Source organism: Clinocottus analis, unplaced genomic scaffold (genome assembly GCF_023055335.1).
Source record: "Clinocottus analis isolate CAN_PGR_092001 unplaced genomic scaffold, fCliAna1.0.p SCAF_16, whole genome shotgun sequence".
Taxonomy (NCBI): domain Eukaryota; kingdom Metazoa; phylum Chordata; class Actinopteri; order Perciformes; family Cottidae; genus Clinocottus; species Clinocottus analis.
Genome location: NW_027175887.1, coordinates 11685240 through 11706363, shown reverse-complemented (window position 1 = coordinate 11706363; position 21124 = coordinate 11685240). Strand labels below are relative to the sequence as shown.

Genomic DNA, 21124 nt, shown 5'->3' with positions numbered 1-21124 from the left:
GTTACATTTCATGCGTTTAATCTGGAGAGCAAACATTACAATTCAGCATTACTGCCCAGAAATAGTCCCAGACTTAATCGTCGTTAAATACTGAAGTGTCATTTTTGCCTCCATTAGGACCAGAGCTGCATTGATTATTGATGCCAACTATTAAATTAATCTGCAACTATTTCAATAAGCATTTCAGAGATTTAAGTAATTTTGTAGAACAAAAAAGTCAAAATTCTCTTTAATTGTAAATACTTTCTTGTTTCTTTACGCCTCCGACAGTAAACTGAATGTCTTTGAGTTGCGGTCAAAATAGACTTAAGTATGTCAACTTGGGATTTTGCAAAGATAATGAACAGATTAATCGACAATGAAAATAATTGTTAGTTGCACCCCGACTCTTGAAGAAGCATAATTTCACCTTTACTCTCCATCGAGCCAATAAGCAAATGTACAAAAAGTCAAACTTTTACGTTAATAGGCAGATAAATATTACAATATCACATGAGAATATCAGTTCAAAGTAAAGGCAGCAATGTCCTGGTTACATTTAAATAGTCCCCAACACAGGAATCAATGAAACACGTCCTGTTCTTTGGAAAGCGAGAGTATGTGTCATAAATGGTCCAAATTTACCCAGCGAATGCAAAAAAACTAAACAATAACAAAAACCTACAGTACACTAAATAGTTGCCATGGCTTAATATGCATTTATAAAATATAAAATACTATTTAAAGATGAAAGTAATGAACCAATTTTGTGATGAAGCTGCGTCGCTTACCGCCTCTCTGTTCTAACACAACAGCAGGTGGTTGGGAGCTGTCATTGTGCTGCAGCCAAGGAGTGTGTTAGTGTGAGTGTAAGATAACACACACACACACACACACACACACACACACACACACACACACACACACACACACACACACACACACACACACACGCATAAGACAATGCATACATGTAATTAAAAGTCAACCAAAGACAGAGTAATTACTGCTTTCAGCACTCTGTATTCTTGGATAAGTGACTGTGTTCCTGTTCAGATCAATGGCTTCTGCAGTTGTATGTCCATTTTAGGGTCGTGTGTAGGTTCATGAAAGCTCACTATTCGGCTTGTATCACTGTTTTCGATCATAAATCAGAAAAGTTCTAAATGTAATCCTTTTCCTTTGCTATAGTCATCTTTCGTGGATATTTGCTTTCTAACGCACAGAAAAAAAACAATTAAATAAGAAGTTAAAAATATAGTAATCCATCTCTAAACTGCACATTATTTTGCTTGTCCATTTATGGCTGCAGGCTCATGGACCTCTCGTGGTTGCGTTGCCTCACACACTTTGAAAACCCCTTGTGTTGCATGTTTTCCACTGCCATTGACTACGTGCTGACTCCTCACTCGTTACTCTTAACCAACCACCGGCAAGTAAGTGATAACACAGCTCAGTGCATCTCGACCTTCTACTCCGCGCCCAGAGATAACCGCAGATTGTGCATCACCAGCGCTCTGCAGCCAGAGACAATGTTCAGTGTCTTTCTTCTCAGCATTAACCTCACGTTTACACTCATATTGTGGGTAAAATAGACTTGAAGCATGAATAAATGCTTCCAGTTGGGTTACAGCTGGCAGACGGAGCTGAGAAGCAAGGAGGAGACCTTTCTAATTTTCAGGAGGCATCTTTTATTTATTAAAAATAAATAAATAACGTCTAGTAAAAGTGAATTTTCCTTTGTCTTTTTTTTTTACATCCGGTGTGCTGTGAAAGATATTTCATTCAGTTCAGGCCATATCACCAAGCCCTGTGGTATCTTTTTCAGTTTTATTTATTATGTTTCATTCCCTCTGTTCTTTCACAGATACATATTGGTGAAATCCATTCATGTTGTATTTTCTCATGTGCACACATGGTGGTAGAAGTATTCTGACATGTGAGGGTGCACAGACATAAACACCCCTCTTCTCACAGCAGATGCACACACGCAGTGGCCAAAGGAACATTTTCGAAAATGTTCACAAACATATTTGTTTAAGTTGGCAAAGTTAATCCTAATTCATCAAACCATAAGCGAACACCCATATTTCAAAACATAAAACACAAATACATTCAATACTTGGAAAGAACCTCGGGTGTAATCTAACTGTAATCACCATAATCTCAACTCATACTGGTTGTATTCAGCTCAAAACCTTCCAGCAGATGAGGCACACAACACACATGCTACTAAATAGTCACACACTGCATTGTGTCTTCAAGCAGCGTGAGAGATAAAACTGCACGTTCTTCTTTATTTTACAGACTTGATGAAACCAACCGGCATCATTGTACACAGGGAACCGCTAACTGTCGTGCTCACAGATCACAGAACGCCATTAAAAGCACCGCCGGGGGCCGGCACCGGGGTGCACCAGCTTAAACACTGCGCCATCAATGACATCGCGCCGCAGGGCTGAGCTGCGTCAGAGGAGTGGGAGTCCTCTGCCATGAAGAAATGTGTGACGAGGATCCACAGAGTTAAGAAAGTCTCGTGTGGTTAATGTTGTGGCGGACATTACTGTGACAATGCTGCTCTCGTCCATGTGATAGACGGAAGATTAAGTGTGAGAGAAAGAGAGAGAGAGGAGAGCCCGAGGAAGAAAACGAGTGAAAAAGATAAGTGAGTAAATCTGTGTTCTCGGAAAACATTGGTACAGACAGCGTGTCAGCACCAAACATTGTATTCAATGCAATTATGTACAAAGCTCTCTGGAAACAATAGTAATATAAATTAGAAATTCGGATCCAGCTGTGCTGTGACAAGGACCGCTACAGGGGGAACACAACCACCAGTCAGGACAGGAAGGTTGCTTCCCCATCGTCGACGAACACTCATACAACCACTCTTAGCCTGGACTCTTAGATCTTTTAATGATCTGGTTCACCATTAATATACTCAATTTAAAAACAGGAGACACAAAGGAAAGCCCGCTGAGCTTGTTAAGGTGCAGAACTTATGTTTCAGCATCGTCTAAGTACTCCTGTGGCGCTGCTAATGCTTAACACACTCACACATAACACACTGCTATTATCACCAGCTGAACTTAATCAAGGCAATCAGTCAGTTAGAGAGGGGGAGAGAGAGAGAAAGAGAGAGAGACAGAGAGAGAGAGAGAGAGAGAGAGAGAGAAAGAGAGAGAGACAGAGAGAGAGAGAGAGAGAGAGAGAGAGAGGCACACACAATGCTTGTGTGGCTGTGCTAACGCAGACGACTAATCTATTCCTAATAAAACCTAATCTAACTTTAATTTAGATGAGATTACTTTGCTCTGCCGTCTTATAATCTTCTGTAACTTTTTTCTCCACAAGGACTTAAGTACAACACACACACACACACACAGACACACACACACACACACACACACACACACACACACACACACACACACTGCTGTCTCAGCAGAAACGAGGGCATGCTGTTGAGAGCGAGTGCATATGATGGACTGTATTTGCTCCATTCACGCTGATTCAGCAGAATGTGAAGGTGAGCGTTGACTCCCTGTAAAGGTTTGATAAATCCACACAGCATTATGGGTCACACAGGCAGTATAGGAGGATGCCAAAGGCGGAAAGTGTGTGTGTGTGTGTGTGTGTGTGTGTGTGTGTGTGTGAGTGACATCGTGCCACAAGTTCCTATTTCAGAGTCAGGAAGCTCAGATACCAGAGTCAACCTTTTGCATTTTGAGTAGAGTTCAGTGTCGTTTTGTAATGTTTGACTGCCGAGGTCGTCATGTATATCATGGATGGAGCAGACCAATTAAAGGAAGGGCGTAAAAAATATAATCCTCTGTTGTAAAAAAAAAAAAAAACACCCATTAAATGATCTACAAGCATTTCTTAACGTAACATTCTTTATAACTACCACATGGTTGATGCACAGCAACAATATCAGATTTTTGCAAATACAGTATATTGGTTTCATGGAATCAGTGTTTGAGATTTCCTCTGCCTACACCTCCCTACAATAAAGCTGGATGCCATTTATTTTGTATCAAGGGGTGAAATTGACTTGCATTTTAGTCCAACTGCTATATTGAATAGCTTGAAGTGTCAATGGGACCCGCCCTGATCCGCACAGAGAGGTCTTCTTAAAGCCACTTGACAGGAGCAAAAGACTGCATTACATAAACCATGTCAAAGGCATGTGGAGAAGCATACATTATTAATACTGATCGCTGCAGGTGGGAGAGAGCCCTCTCCTGTCGTTCATCCCTCTCTTACCCCTTTTCAGTCTCTTGCTCATCCTGCATCTCTGCAGTGTCTGAGGTCACTGAACCCAACATTACATAACGCCAAGATCACTCACTACGGATCACACCGCTGTGCATCATCTTTACTCCCCGCCTGGCGGCACACCCGGTGGCCTCCTGAAGCGATGCGCTTGCATGCATCCATGAACCAGGAGAGAAAAGGGCTGGGCAGAGGATCGGATTGAGGGAGATTTGCAAAGAGAGGGAAAGATGGTGACAAGGAAGAAGAGAGCAGTGCTTCAGAACCAAGATGTCCAAGAAACTGAGAAGACTGTTGAGCTACTACATAACAGGACTTGATTGACAGCAGCTGTGTTTCTCTCCTGCCCTGCCCACTACCCCTGATCCTCTTCCCTTTTATATGATGCATGTCACTTTCTCCTTCATTTTGCATACTCACTTTGCTTTTCCCTCTTCCCCCGCTGTCTTTGCCTCTTGTCTCCGTGAGGCAGGATGGAGAGCATCATTATATCAGCCAATCTTCTGATACTAGTGGATGAAAGCGTTTCACGCCTTTTACCAGAACTGCTTTCTTCAAGCCCTGCGATATTTCAGAGCCATATTCAGAATCACATTAGACCTCGACGGGGCTGGCAGTGAAAGCAGTATATGACCATGTAGCTTGTAAGAACGGGTTGATGCAAGACAAAAGTGGTTGATCTGAAATATTACACTTGAGTCAAGACATTAAAGATTACACCTCAGCATAACATCGGCATTGATTATGAGCATTTCAGCATACTGGTAATAGCATTTAGCTCAAAGCACCGCTGTGCCTGAGTACAGTCTCAAAGAGCAAGGAGCCTGCCTCCAGACTTGTGATTCATAAACGTACACGTTCAATTAAAAAACAGCCGGAGAACAAGTGTCTTTTTTGGCATCTGGTGCTTGATGTTTGGGTGCTGACACCCTGTGATGCTCGTTCACATAATATACTAAAATCCGGAGAGTGCAGAGAGTGTTACTGGTGAGAAGGATCAATATTCATGTGATGGGAGAAAAGAGTAAGATGTCCATAGCTCAGAAAACTCTGAACACCCGAAGGCGACACAATGTGAACCAGTAAGAAAGAATAGTGAGTTACAAATTCACGTTAATGAATGTTGGTCAATTTATTTTGGGTCCCTGGTTAAATGGTGATGGTGGATTAAATTAATTTCCTCATACAAGTCTGTTCATTGATGTCCTTGGCTCCGTTTCAGTACTTTGGAAAAGCCACACATACACACACACCCTGAAAACAGACAACAAACAGTGTTGTCCATTATTATGAAACATTGAGAGACAGACAGGCCAATCTTTTTTTTCAAATGTTGGCTATTTTCTTGAGCTGAAACAGCGGGATTAATGAGCAAAACAAACAAACATGATTTGACAATAACTCCACGAGCAATTGGTGACCTAACCAATCTGATTTGAGTGTTAGTTGGGACACACCTCTACTCCTGGTGCACACATTAACACATTTTAAACCTATTGTGAGGTTCACGTGAATCAACTCATGAATCAAATAGAGACATTTTATTCAGGATCCAATATAAATATAGATTTTACCTTCCCACCCAGGCTGTGCTTCATCTCACTCCTTGCCAAATGTAATTCACAGTCAGTGAAAAGCAGAAGCAGGGAGAGATCAATCAAACCCCCCGTGGAGAACAAACAATAAGCTGAGCCCACGGTGGATGCCGAGGTGTGACATACATTAGCAGCAGCGCAGATTTTTAATTAATATCATTTGTGTCACAAACAGAACATGCATATTATGCCACGCACCCAAACGCTGTTTCCACTCATTCTGGAGCCGTGTGATGTGCAGCGGACCGCAACTTAAAAGCAATTTACTCGACCCGCATTATTCTTTTTCTCAATACCTCCTGAGCCTTGAGCAAGAAGCAGGTGATTTTATTCCCATCGCTCAGCTGGTTGATGAACAACTCTCCCTTCAAGTAACATCAGGCTTTTGTCCTCTCTGTCCCATTCACTGTTTTGGTTCTACTTGAATTTCAAGTTGCTTGGGGAAAACCACCTCATTTATTATGCATAGAGAGAGCACAGTGTGTTTCTTACAGCCCCATCAAGACAGAAAGAGAAAATAAAAAAGGGAGCAGGAAAAGTAGAGCAAGGGTGAGAGAATACGAGAGGAAAGGACCAAAAGTGCGGTCTTTGTTTGGTTTCACATACAACACTTTCTATGACCTCCTATTTCATCTGCTTTGGTGGAGCCGGCTGTGACTCGGGGACGCTGAGCACCTTCACTATTGATCTAGCAAGGGAAGAAACTGCAAGAAGAGGAGCTTGTTAAAACCCCTAATACGTTGGCATGACATCACACCAGCAGTGACAGGTGCAGTGGGCCTTTCTCTCAGTAGGATGTGCCCGCGGTAGCTCGTAGTGACGGCAGCTGTTGAACAGATTAAAGGGACCATGTGGGTGTTCTGATAACAGCCTTTAATACCTTTTAATAAACTCATCAGTGTTTATTAGCTGCGCCATCCATTTACATTAGTCGCTACGAAGACGTCTGTTTAAATATAGAAACTGTAACGTGAATGAGAGAAACATGAGAGGCATTGATGTAGACGTCAATTAGTTAGGCTGATGTCACAACAGCTCCAAAGAGGTTTTGCGGCACCCTCTCAAACACACACACAATATTAACAGGCAGTCAGCTGATGATATTTTACCATAGCAGAACACACTTTACTCCACTTTATAAGCACAGGCAGATTTTGGACATAAGATCACGATGTCTTTATTTGTTTAGAGTGATACATGAACGTTAAGATGCGAAGAGACAAAATAACAAAAACTAGAATTATCGTGTTGTACGCCTCCATCATTCAGTTATGTTACAGTTTACATTCTCGTCTGTCCAAAATGTCACCACTCTACCATTTTACCCTTTTAGACGACGCTGTAAAGTTGTTATAACTAGCATATACATTCTTAAGTTGTAACAAAAAAACGTGTTTTGCGAGGTCACGGTGACCTTTCACCACCAAACACTTAACAGCTCAACATGAAGTCCAGGTAAACGTTTCTGCCAAAATTTTAAAACAAAATTACGCAAGGTGTTCCCGAGGTGTCATGTTCACCGAAATAGGACGGACGCGAGGTCACGGTGCCATTGAACACCAAAATCAAATCAGTTCAGAGTCGAGTCCAGATGGACTCTTGTGCCAAATTTGTAAAAGATTTCTTAAGATATCGTATTCACGAGAACGGTTGGGAGGTACGTACGGGGTCGCATCACCGCAAATACATAGCAGTTTGGAGAATAGAGAATAATAACTCCAGATCACTTGCGTGTGCTAACAACAGCAACAGACGCCAGAGAGAGAGAGAGAGAGAGAGAGAGAGAGAGAGAGAGAGAGAGAGAGAGAGAGAGAGAGAGAGAAAAGGATCCATGCTGCTGGCCACCTGCGCCCATGGCACTAACTATAGCGACCCAGGAACGTTGACTCAGAGAAAACCCAGTGGGAAGAAGTACCAGAAATAAATATCTTGACACAAACTGTTGGAGAATGGAATAATCATATGAGTTTGAGTGGGTGGTTTAAAAACATATCTGTCATGTAAAAGACCTTGTTAACATACCTGAAACCACTCTCACACTTTGTTTGTGTGCTTGCCCTCGTGAAATAAATCAAGGAAAATCTCAATTTGCATTTGGAAGGAAAAAACTAGCTCAGGCGGCCATCTCGATGGAGCTGTTATCCTTGTGTGTTTGTGTGTATATTTGACACAGCTTTTGTGCAAACGTACTCTCTCACACACGCGCATATGCACACACACACAGACACACACCATGATTTCTAATCATGGTGTGTAAGCTGCTTTTGTTCCTATAGCAACCTATAGTATGCGCATAGTCTCTGCATACGTGGACATGCGTTTGCATGGGTGTGTGTGTGTGTGTGTGTGTGTGTGTGTGTGTGTGTGTGTGTGTGTGTGTGAGACAAAACAGGGCCGTTTGATTGTGAAGCAGCCCTTTGACATGGCGTGGCCTTCTCTCTGTCTCCATAGAGCCACTTGGGAGAAGGTCAATGGCAGCTTTACATTTCTGCTTTAATTGTCTTGGCGATGGGAGATGAGTGGCAGAGGAGTTGGAGTGAACTTCTCCCTCGAGAGCAACCCCTCTCATGGAATCAGGTGTCACTCGGACACGTTCATGTGTGCTACTTGTATGGATTGGGGTAATAAACGTCCGTGTCTCATGTTTATAAAACTGTAATTCAGAGAAAACAAAGAACTCAGGAAATTATTTTCCCCCCTGTGACAGCTTCACGTCTGTGAAACAAACGCGCTGGAATATGGATTTATCTGCATCGAAGGACGGGACAATAACAAGATGGAGAATGATTAAGGGCCTTGAAGTGTTATTTATTTCCCTGCTTTGTTAAAGGGCACTTGTTGCTCCCGCGCACTTCCCCATCGCCTGACCCTCTGTGAGCTTTTGCAATTAACGGTTATCAATAAGGTGCTTCTTCACGTCGGCTGTCAAGCATGTTCATGTTCATCTCGGCAGAAGCTGAGCATTTCTGTTTAAAAAAAACTTGGCAGATGGACGGCTGAATAATGAGACTTACTTGTTAAAACGGATGTTCTGAAGCAGCCGCTTCGGGGGAATCGGTGTCATTTCCAGATCAAAAAAAGCAAACGTCACTCCCCATTATCATGTGATGAGTCCGATCACATAAACGATGCATCACCAATCAGAGCGCACAATGCGTCCTGATACAGTGTGATCATGTTAAAGTGCGGCATGCCCAGCTGGTCCCCTTGTCACACAGCATCTCTCCGACCACCTGCCCCATAACTCCACTGACACATTCACAGTGCGTCAGCGGCGCGTCTATTCTCGGCAGCCATTGTTTCTCCTTGTTTAGACAGAATGTTGACAGTTCGTGAGGTGCAGGAGGAATGGAGCAGAGGAGGTGGGGTACAGGGGGAAATGGAGACACAGGCTCTTAAGAGCTTCCTGTTATGATCAGGTGAATGATGATGATGATAGCGTCCCATTAAACGGGTGGAAGTGCAGCCTGCACTCAAAATAAATCATATAAATCTATTTTTTACACCAGTGCAGTCACCAAACCTGAACTTGCAAATCAGCTGATACCAATCATATATATATATATATATATATATATATATATATATGTGTGTGTGTGTGTGTGTGTGTGTGTGTGTGTATATATGTATACTGTATATGTATATATGTATGTATATAACCATGCTTACTTTCACATGCACACACAAAAGCACACACAATTACATTATTATTATTTCTTTATGTGTGTTCTTTTGTTGTCTGTCTTATGCATATTTAATTTTATGTTTGTAATTTTGTAACATTTGATATATTATATAGCTGGAGGCTTCAAATTGGCCCAGTTGGCTTTTTGCCTCTTCCTGCACTGTGATATTCATTTATCTCTGGTATGTTTGTTTATTTTTGGTATTTTATAGTTTGAATTGTGTAGAATCAATATTAAATAATGACTAATAAACATCCCAGAGTGCTTTTTCTAGGCAGCAGCAGCAGGACGGCTTCGACCGTTTACTTTTTTGTCCCGACCAAAGCTTGATCTATACGCAGAGCGTGTTTCTGTTCGTAGGTTTCACTGAACAATGAACGCTTCTTCATCGCCCTGTCTGCAACCTTGCTGTTATGGTAATGTCCCATTAGACCATCATCTAAGGTTGTTATTCAGCCGTTGTATCTTTTATCTTTACTTTAATGGCCATGCATGAGTTAGAAAGAAAAAGGTTTGAAAACCAACGTGACGGCCTGTTTTTACAATCTGTAAATGTATTTCCTTTTCCTCACACTGATGTAGAAACACTTTTGCTTGAGGTTATCTGAACTGCATATTGTTTCAATAAGTAAATCAATCCATGTCACGGACATTTTAAGATGTAAGTCAAGCACTCAAGTAAAACGGATTGGGTTGCTATGTCAAACGGCGATTACAGTCATTTATTTGTCATAGAAACAGTTTTGAATTTAAGGTCCAGTATTTTTTTGATCAGGCATAAAGGGCCTATTATTTTGTTTTTACTTGTTATTTAAGAGCATATGTTTCATTGAGAAAAATGTAACACACATTTTTTATATTTACCTTTGGTAAATGAATTGTTATATAAATCTGAATTTATCAAATAATCTTTCAAATGAACAATCCATTAGTTCTTTGATAAATCAGTGAAATAATAATTGGTGGGTGCAGCCCTGATCCAAATTCTATTCAATCCAATTAAAACAATTGATCAATGCATCCATTCTTCATTAAAAGCGGCACGATGCGAGAGGTTATGTTGACGAAGCAAATGAACTTCTTCGGGTCTTGTTCTCATCGGGATGTTGCCAGGCAACCAGCAGATACTATTTCACCCCGTCTTTCCTGTTGAGCGAAGACAACCGGCTCCCGATCCAGAGACATGTCTGCAGACATGACAGTGGTTTCGTATCTCACTCAGTTAGAGAGAGAGACAATAAAACAAATCTCTTAAAATGTGCCGTTATTCCTCTGAAGCGAAGGAAAACGTATCCTGTAAAGTTCACGTTTGAGTGGAAAATGGCGGCCGTGCAACTTCCATCTTTTTTTCCTCCGAGGTGCTCGGAGGTCGCGTTCCTTTCGCACCTGCCGTTACCGCGCACCCACAACCTGCACGCTGCGTGGACAATGAGGATGCAGAAGTTTTCCTGTAACGTAGAACATTTAACTCAACTAAACAAAGTTAAATCAAAAGGTAAATTCACTTCCAAGCACCCCAAATCCCTCAGAGAAGCTTTAAATGTACCACATCTCTGGGAAAGTTTATTTGTATAGTAGTATAGTATATTATTCATCAATTTAAAATTAAATCAGATTAAGGGGACAATTGAATCACCCCCTCCTTATGCATATAGAAGTGGAGGCAATGGACGGATGGAAACTGAGTGTAACTCAGCAGCAGCCTCTGGTTCTGCAGAGTGAAGCTAATGTGAAATGTGTCTCTGCTGACCAGCAGGGGGCGCCGCCTCCAGTTGCAAAAAGAAGTCCGATTGTCTAGAAGTCTATGAGAAAATGACTCTTCTTCTGACTTGTTGTATTACATCAGTAAACATTGTAAACATGAGTTTACGGTCTCAAGCGCTAGTTTAACGTCTTCTTTGATACAGCCTGAAGTTCATTTAGTAAATAATGGTCCACTTAGAGTCAAACAGACCATAAAGCGGCGTACGCTTGAGGGTTGGCTTCCTGGGATTGACAGGTCGCTGCTGCAATCAGAGCCGTGTGCGCCGCCGTCTCTACGTCACTCCTCTGAAATCCAAGTACAGTAACTTCCATTCAGTGGTTGCAAAAGAAAAACAACCGAACTCAAGGCTTCAAAACATCCATGACCACGTCCACTCTGAGTGTCACGAGCTAATAATTCTGTCTGATATCAGGCAACTGACAACATATTTTGTAGTTAATTTTGAAGGACATATTATAATATTGGTTTTTTTATATGGTCATTTTTGTTGATCAATGTGTTGGTATACGTTTGCAGTAATGTGCAGTGCTAGTAGGACTTGATATTCTGGTTTATGAGTGAAATGCTAATGCATGTGCACATTAGATCCATCTTTGAATGTGTGTGTGTGTGTGTGTGTGTGTGTGTGTGTGTGTGTGTGTGTGTGTGTGTGTGTGTGTGTGCGTGTGTGTGTGTGTGTGTGTATCAAGCGGGCTTGCGGAAGGGACCATTAAAAATGTGTCACTGCTTCTTCTAACCCCACAGGACTTCTGTTTGAAGCTCAGTGCTGCAATATGTGGAGCTTCAAGCAAACAGCCAGAGGCAACAGCAACAGGACACAACAGACGACAAGCAATGGTGTGACGTATTCATGCTCACGGTCTAACACACACACACATGTGCCACGGATTCATTTCAGTTTAACCATCAGCAGCAGAAATAGAGATAGTAACATTTGCAGCACCCGTGCTCATATGAAGCGTTTATGCTCGGTTCAGGAAGAATGTGTATTGGATGAAGGTCCGTATCGACATGAATCGTCAACAATCATCAATTGCGGTCTCTGCCAAAAAAACTGAATGGATCCGCGGCTCAAAACCCTGATAAGATCCACGTGTGAGTCTTATGATTGGGCCCCGACTGGTTTAGGCACCGCTGCTTCAGCAGTGCACTCATGGAGGCCTGCGCGCTTCAGGGTGCCTTTTTTTGGGTCTCAAATCCATTGTTGTCCATGTAGACGAGCGGAAGGGAGCATCTATTTTTAGATAAATTCATTTTGGAAATCTCATGATACGAGGAACAACCAATCACAGCCGACAGATATCTTTTCATTCTTCCGTTAATATCTGCCTCTTGTAAATATTTGGTCAAGGTAATCATGTTGGTGCAGAGCTACCCGGAGCTTTACAATCTGTCGCATTGGTTATTTGACGTGCTTCACGCTTTCCGTTCAAGGACTTGACTGTTTAGTTTCGGCAGTGAGGCGTTCTTTTAAATTACTGCTACTTCATCATCCCTTTTTTTCACCTATAGTATCAAATGTGTGACCGGACTGGGTCTTATTTTCTTTTCTTGTTTATTGTTAAGTCTCTGACCAAAAAGATGTAAAACTTGAATATCCTTGTTAATCATTGGTGCCCGTGCAAATCTATGTCTCAATATAGTATCATCTTGTCCCTCATTGTCCAAAGTCATTGTCATCATCCCCTTTTTCTCAGTCTGGGTCTTCTTCTATAAAGCATAAAGCAGCTACATATGTAAATGGTAAAAAAATACTACGAAAAGAAAAGATAATTTTTCTGACATATGACCCAATTGATTATTCTTCCCAGCTTTTTTTTGTCTTTTTGTCTGCCCTTTATGAATTGTGTGCTATAAATTAATGAATGCACTAAGTCTACTGATCCAGCCAATATCAGAGGCGCCATCATGCCAAACTTGTCAAAATGTTGAAATGTTTCTTTGTGTAATGGTTCTCACAACCTATTGTTCTTGAAAATTAAGTGCTCTTAATTTAGTCTTCAGCTCTCTACAATAACCAACAGCAGAGAAGGCAGTGACATGGCCCGCAATTTAAGGGGAAGTGGACAGTACACATTTTGAGAAAATCAAGAAAAATGCAAAAAAAACGACAGGATAATAATTCTCCAGCCAAACTCTAAACACAATCATCGGAACTATATCCTCTGCTTTTTAGACCACGGGATACTCACATCAACATCTTTAGATAATTTATCTGATATCTTTGGGACTATTTCTGAAACCTGTCCAATGAATGAATAGTCAAAAAGGTCCCATACGTTTGTCACTAGACAACATTACACTTTTGCATATTTACCCATTTACAGGCCAAATATAGTTTGCCAAGTTATTGCTTTTTAAAGCTGGAGCGTTTACTCTTCAGTAAACACTTTATTAAATATTATAACCGTAGTATATTAAATCCTTGGACTCTGGGGAGTAAATTATGTGTGGGTTGTGTTAAGAGAAAGAAAGAGAGAGACACAGACTTCCATTAAGAGTCAGACAGACCAAAGACACAATGAAAGCAGATACAAAGATATATCATCTCTGATACACAGCAGAATGATGAAGCACATTAAAATAATTACGTAGGAGCCTGAATACGAAACATATTGCATTAACTGTCTGTATTGGCCATCGTTTGCCAAAAAAATGAGTCAAGCTGACTGCAATCCAATGCACTGACCAATGTAAAGCCAATGTTGCTGGATCCCAAAATAATGTATGACACAGAAAGCAGCAACAGTCTGACTCAGAAAGAGAAGTTCTCAGCTGAAGCAGAGCAGAAAATGAGCTTCGATAGCAAAGCTATAATCACAAATAAGGCTTTTGTGAGCGCGACCTCTAAAATACCACCAGGGTTTCAATTATCCCCACAGCCGGTACCATTCAGCGGCGTCTTAGGAGCTGGCAGCCTGGCAGCTGGAAGCAATTTAAGAAATGGTATGGGTATGAGTAACATAACTGACTGATCACTATCAGTTACGACCTGAGGTAGAACATAACGAAGCAATACAGAATTGACTGTAGGAGATGGATGTAAACTGCAGGTTTTGAGTCCAGACATTGAACAAAGTCCAACAGAGAAAGCAACAAATAAAACTTCACATTGGGAAACAGAACGTAAACTACAGCAGGATGTAACTATACTCTTGTCTTGATAAATGGACGGTACCCGTATGGCACTTTTATAGCACCGATTCCCGGATAGAAGGACGACCCTGCTCTACGATTGAGCCACAGTCGCTCCATCATGCATTATCTTTCTTCCATCTCATGTTAAAATCTACCTTTGGCAATTTCAAAAGTGAAAACTGTAAAGCATTGAACGCACCCTGATGGTCTGGACTAATGGGTGTGATGGGATTTGATTTTCAATAAAGATCCAAGGCCAGTCTGATAAGTAGGTTACACACTCGCCCTGATTTAAAGTGTAATCAAGCTCCATGTTAATGACTTAGGGTGCTAATTTACTGCCTTTATTAAACAATGATGGCAAGCAGATACGTGCCCTGTCTTTCAGCAGAACATTCCCCAAAGCTCATTTCTCAGGATCTGATTGAGTGGTGAAAGTAATTTAACTGCTGCTCAGGTGCAGAAGAGACACTCTCAGTTTTTTAACCAGTCATAGGGTAATTAATTTCAAAATAAACGGCATGGTGATTTGTGAGGCAGTGAAAGCTCTGCTCAGTGTCGTCTGAACGTGAGAAGCAATCTTTCATAGCTGGATGTGAGATTTGTTTTCGGGGGTCCCGAAGATTCATGTATCTGTATGACATCTGTGTCGATCTATCAGGATACTAGTTTTAATTAAACAGCATGAATTTGTCATTAATCACTATCCCATTGAATAGCGTGGCGATTTCTATTAACTTTCATTTAAATTATAAAAATAAAAAAATATATTTTGTTTTGCTATGGAACCAAAGTTAAAGCATATGTAACTTGTTCATTTTTAAGTTATAGTTTGTTTTACTACAATGAAGTGTGCACAAAAATAATCTGCTTATTCTGCAACCATGCATTCTGATTTCTTCATATATTGTTATAAATATTTTACTGTATAGTAATAAGTCTTCAGTATTTACATGATGACATTGAAATGTTCTTGTTATATATTCTAAGTACTTCTGGCACCAAGAAGCTATTTAAAGCCCCAGCCATGCAGCAAAAATAAATAAATAAAGTACAGATGCTCAATAACAATTCCAGAGTCTAAAACAGCATCATGCTGAATTAGACAGACTCGTCGGCGGCCGGCAAATCATCTTAGTGAGCGCGTTTCTCTCCATCTGGAGCGAGAGAACCAAGTCACCGCCTGGCCGAGCTGCAAGTCAGAGCACACAGTCTCCACTCTGGGGACGTAAAGCTCGTGGGTTTGAGCCCGACTTCTCAGTATGCAGGGACACAGACGAACTAACGGAGACTGACCTTACACTGACTGACTAATAAAACCTTAACCAAGACAAGTGGCCATCTCTCGTGCTGCAGCAGAACGTACAGTAAGCACGTTCCATGGCTTAGTGTCATCGGCACAAGCCGTGCACATCTGTTCAGTCCTTGTTGACTGAAGTCTCTGTCTAATTACATGTCTTTTGCAGGATTAATGCTTTTTTTTTTAAATGTATTTTTAAGTTGTCGGTTCCAAACTAACAAAGACATCCGCCTCAGCTGTTCTTCCTGCGGACAGTCAACCCCCCCGACCCCTCATCAAACTGTGTCATTACTTCATCCACGCTTTGGTTTACAGAAAGATTTCTCGGATTGTTTTTGTCAGTTCCTTCGTTTCTGCTCACGCTTTACTTTACTCTGAGTTATGTGCTTTCAGTATTCTTCAAGGAGAACAACTCTCTCATCTTCTGTGTCCACTCTGGCTTTGTTTTTCAATTTGTATTCCCTGTGTTATCCATTTTAGAGAAGCTTGCTTGCATTGACCATACTGTAAACATTAAAGGATGATGATGTGAGTGAAGCGGACCCATGGCAACTGAAGTGCACGTAGACATGTGCTGTCTTATGGCAGTGACTACAATGAAAGCATTGGCTAAACGGCAAGCAGACAACCTGGGCGTTAGCAAACATTTTAGCATGAAGGACACACTTTGGTTTGAAACTCGAGGTCGTTTATGCAAGCGGGCGCCGAAGGGCAGCTGGTCCCCTCAAGCTGCGATGCCCTTCAAGGAGATTCTGACTCGTGACTCTTATGATGTGTTGAGTCAGCAATGCAGACAATACAACCAGGACAGCAATGCACGCCATCAATCATTACTCATCGTGAATCATATACACTGACTCTGTGACATGAAGATGTGTTTTTATCAGGCATCCAATTTTCATAGAAGCCCATAGCAGTGATTTGTCAAGATGTCAGCATCACTGGAAGATAGATGGACCACTTCCTCGTGCCATTGGTTGCTGCTGTGTTGAATTTGGGAAAGAACTAACATGTTTGTTTTCTGAGTTTTACTTAGTTTACCTTGGAAAATCATGTTTCATCACCAGTTTTTAAACTCTTCTGAGATCATCTCTCTTCCTCTAACACAAACACACACACACACACACACACACACACACACACACACACACACACACACAAACTGCTAATGATTTATGTGTCTTTGTATGTGTGTGCGCATACTTACATGCTGCAAAAATGGATGGATTACAAATGCTCATTTGTCAAGTCGCTGACAGATTAATAGATAAGGTCGGACCCCATAATTATTACAACAGCGACAGATGTGATAGCTTTTAGCCGGCCACAGAAGACAACAGTGTCTTCCATCACCATTGGAGCGAAAAGCAAAGAAGAAGAGACAATCAGCCCGAAGAACCAATCGAAGAACACAACAATGAGCTTGGCTCCGGTGAATGATTGTATGTTCACAAACAGCACAGCTGACTCAGTGAAACGCTTGGGCTGGAACATCTGTTGTGTAGGTTCAGGCATGAAACATTACAAACACTGAAGCAGAAAATAGAGAGAGACACGGGCGGGACAAAGCAAACATCTTACAAATACAGTCACAACTCAGCTGAGTGTTGAACATTTGTGATGCTGCTTCTGTGTCACCGTGAACTGAGGGCAACTTCAGCCAGCAGATGGTTGTCTCCAAACAGAAACACTGTGTGTGTGTGTGTGTGTGTGTGTGTGTGTGTGTGTGTGTGTGTGTGTGTGTGTGTGTGTGTGTGTGTGTGTGTGTGTGTGTGTGTGTGCGTGCGTGCGTGCGTGCGTGTGTGTGAAAGTTCCTCTACAGATACAAGGCGATCAAAAATGTGCAAAAAAAAAACTGCATTATTTAGCAGTGTAGCCATGAGACAAAGCGATATAGAATAAATTCCTGCATGCACAAACATTACATGTAAACAAAAAAACAAGGAGAACAAAGGTAACGACAGAAAAGTAATATTAATATGCGGCCATGTAGGCCACACACATGATGTATAAACTCTCACGGAGCATGCAATCACAATCCAGACACTCAAAAGGAAAACAGAGACACGATTTGTCCATTCCGATAATGAGACGACCCCCCACTGCTGCTGCTGCTCTCTCTCTCTCTCTCTCTCTCTCTCTCTCTCTCTCTCTCTCTCTCTCTCTCTTTCTCTCAAGCCGCATGACTTCAACACGTAAGAGTCAGCTAAGGCTCAAGGAGGGGGGGGGGGGGGAGCAGCAGCAGCGCCACCCGGCGGTGGCTCCCTGAACGCACCTCGGTTGTAGGAGCTCAACGTGTCCTTTGTTGCAAAGCGATAAACGCATCACTGACAACTTAGTAAACACACACGTGCAGCAGAAGAGTAGACGGAGCGGGAGGCAAAAGCAGCAGGAAAAGACCAGAAAACTTCCCCTACCTCGTCCACTGTGAGAGGCATGCAGATGCGGTACTCCTTCATCAACATAGTCCTCGCGCAACGGGGATGGCCACACGCAGGAAAGGTGGAGGCTGTCGGGGCTTCAGTCTTGAATGCGATCCTGCGAGTCGGTCGTTAAATTTAAATCACGTGTCCAATCAAACGAGGCGACGGACTTCCACACGTTCACGAGATCCTGTTGTCACTTCTGCATCAGCGAGCGACCACCTGACACGCGCCGAGACTATACGTGGGTCTCCACGCACCAGGTCCGAAGTACGAGCGGGTCTTCTACGGGCTAACTGGACCCTGCTGTAGAAATCACCAGTCACCAGTTGGAGTGAACTAATCCAACAGCATACAATCTGTTTTCGGAGGACGGTCTGCAGGGTGGAAAGTGGACCGAAATCACAACAACTCCCAAAACAAGTCGCTTCAAACTACCTTCAAGCGGCTTTTAAGCAGCTTCTTGTCACGGAAGCCGCTCGCGTCCCGGACCCGGATCGAGTCTGTCGTCGTCCCCCGAAACTCCTCCTCAGACATAAACACTCCTCATTTAACCGCGCGCGCGCGAAAGGAGCTGCTCGCATGCACCACGCGTGACTCCTGCTGCTCCGAGTTTACCCGACAGCTCCGCTCTCAGGGATGCGCAACGGCCGTGTGGAGCTGCTGCGTCAAGAGAGAGAGAGAGAGAGAGAGAGAGAGAGAGAGAGAGAGAGAGAGAGAGAGAGAGAGAGAGAGAGAGAGAGAGAGAGAGAGAGAGAGGTGGGGGTGGGGGGTGAGAGAGAGGGAGGGAGGGAGAGAAAGAGAGGATGTGTGTGTGTTTATATATATATATATATATATATATATATATATATATATATATATATATATATATATATATATATATATATATATAGTCATTAATTTAAAATAACCCCTTTATTTGGCTTATGAGAATATGGTTCGTGCATATATAAAATGATAGACAACATATCTCAGAGACAAGGATCATAGGATGGGAGTCTTCGTCTATATACAGGCTGTGGTGTCTTGGCTCCGAACACAAACTCTTCCCAATCTCTGGTTCTAACCTTTAGAGCTGACCTCGGTTCTGAACTGGAGCTGACCGTGGTTCTGAATTTAGCCAAGATTTCGAGTTTGCTGCAGGAGTTAAGGTTTTCAACATAACTTTCGTCAGCTAACTTCAAACCAAACTAAAGACACTTTACAAATGCATGTATTAAATATAACTTAATGCCACTTTCCATTAAGTCAACCATTACAGCTGATTCATAAACTGTAACTAATGGCTTTACTTCTGCAAAATACATTATTTGATAACACTTTCTAGATCATGTATATAGTAATTAAGAACAACTTTTGGGGGCTGCCAAGTTGTGGAAACTTTTGAGCCATTAATATGAACTATTTTGAATAATAATAATTCAGTAATTAATAAAGCCAAATGAGTTTCTCATTACTAGTAAGGACACAAAAACAGTTCAGAAAAAATACGGTGGTTGTAAGAAATCCTCTGATGAATTAACGAGCTAAAAAAGACAACGCAAGTGAACTGATGGAGGCCACAACCTGGCAACCCAAACCGTGTTCTCCTTCTGTTCTAGAAGCTACAGACGCGGACCGCGTTCTCCTGGAACGTGAAACCAGCTAACGTAACCTAGCAACAACAGACACGTTCCTCTGTGTCGGGATACATTCATACTATTCTAAAGTCACGGGGAGAAGAAGAAATGCAGCAACGTGTGATACACACATATTCTACGTTGTTCAACTTTTATATTGCATTTGAACTGTTATACTTAACTCTGAAACAGAGCAGAACGCTCTAACATGCAGTACTCATTTCAAACGGCAGAGGTCGATAGAGACCGTAATGTTAGCTAAGCGCCTGCAGGATTAACATATTATAATAACCATCATTAAAACATGGTCAATTTACTTAACTTAGGGTGATAGTTGTTTTTTCCATAATAAATAATAATGTCTACTAAAGATTATTAATGCTGTAATTCATTTTTATTCAATAGCAATTTGAGTTACTTGATATGTGTTATCAGGGAGGGTGTTTTAGTTTGTTTAGGACCTTTCCCCCCCAGTAGATTATAAACCATATGTTTGATTTTCACACCAGCGGTAGGTTAGTTTCTGAGGTTGGTTCTTTTCAATTCATGACAGCTGAATTAGTCAAACTGTCGCTCATTTGTTTTGCATAATTCAAGCAGCAGTGGACTGTCAGTGTTGTGTGAAATCAACGTGTCCCTTTTTCGCTGGACAGGAAGGAAACAGAAGTTCTTACGTTTCAACTCAAGAGGGTGCAATGTACTCAAATATGTATCTGAAATACATTTCCCACAACGTCAATGTCACAGAACAAGACACCAGCACATAAATATCAATCAATCAGATTTAATTGTGTTGGTGCACAGTGCATGCACCTTTAAATATAAAGGACATGATCTAAGAGCCAAACTGCAACTATCCCTCCATTAGCAAAAGCATATTCACACGCACGCACGCGCACACACGCGCGCACACACACACACACACACACACACACACACACACACACACACACACAACCACACTGTCAAACGTTTAGCACTTACAGAAGCTATATAGGATCAAATTAAAATAGGGCTGAGCAGCTGACAACAAACTGGTGATGTAATAATTCATATTATAACATTATCATAGATACATTTTAACTTTAGCACTACTGTTGTTTTGGTTAAACCAAAATGTGTGAATTAAAGAGTGAATTCAGGCAGTGCACACACTCACACACGGAGTCATTAAAAGGCCGAACAACTGCCTCAGATTGGCTGCCAGTGCACTCAATTAAAGAAAATTATAGTCCAAAATCTCTTCTCTGTACTGTTCTCCAGCTGAATTCAATATATGCACACACACACACACACACACACACACACAAACACACACACACACACACACACACACACACA

At 41.8% G+C, this 21124-nt stretch overlaps 1 protein-coding gene across 1 annotated transcript in view; it reads right to left on the bottom strand.

Moving 5' to 3' along the window:
- pitpnc1a (phosphatidylinositol transfer protein cytoplasmic 1a) overlaps nucleotides 1–18800 on the bottom strand; it is a 34911-nt gene extending 16111 nt beyond the window's left edge. Inside the window, exon 1 of the mRNA XM_068579358.1 lies at nucleotides 18156–18800. Within this exon, the coding sequence (XP_068435459.1) occupies nucleotides 18156–18203 (48 nt within the window). The 5' untranslated portion in view covers nucleotides 18204–18800. The remainder of the gene's footprint in view (nucleotides 1–18155) is intronic.
- Nucleotides 18801–21124: the final 2324 nt, after the last annotated feature.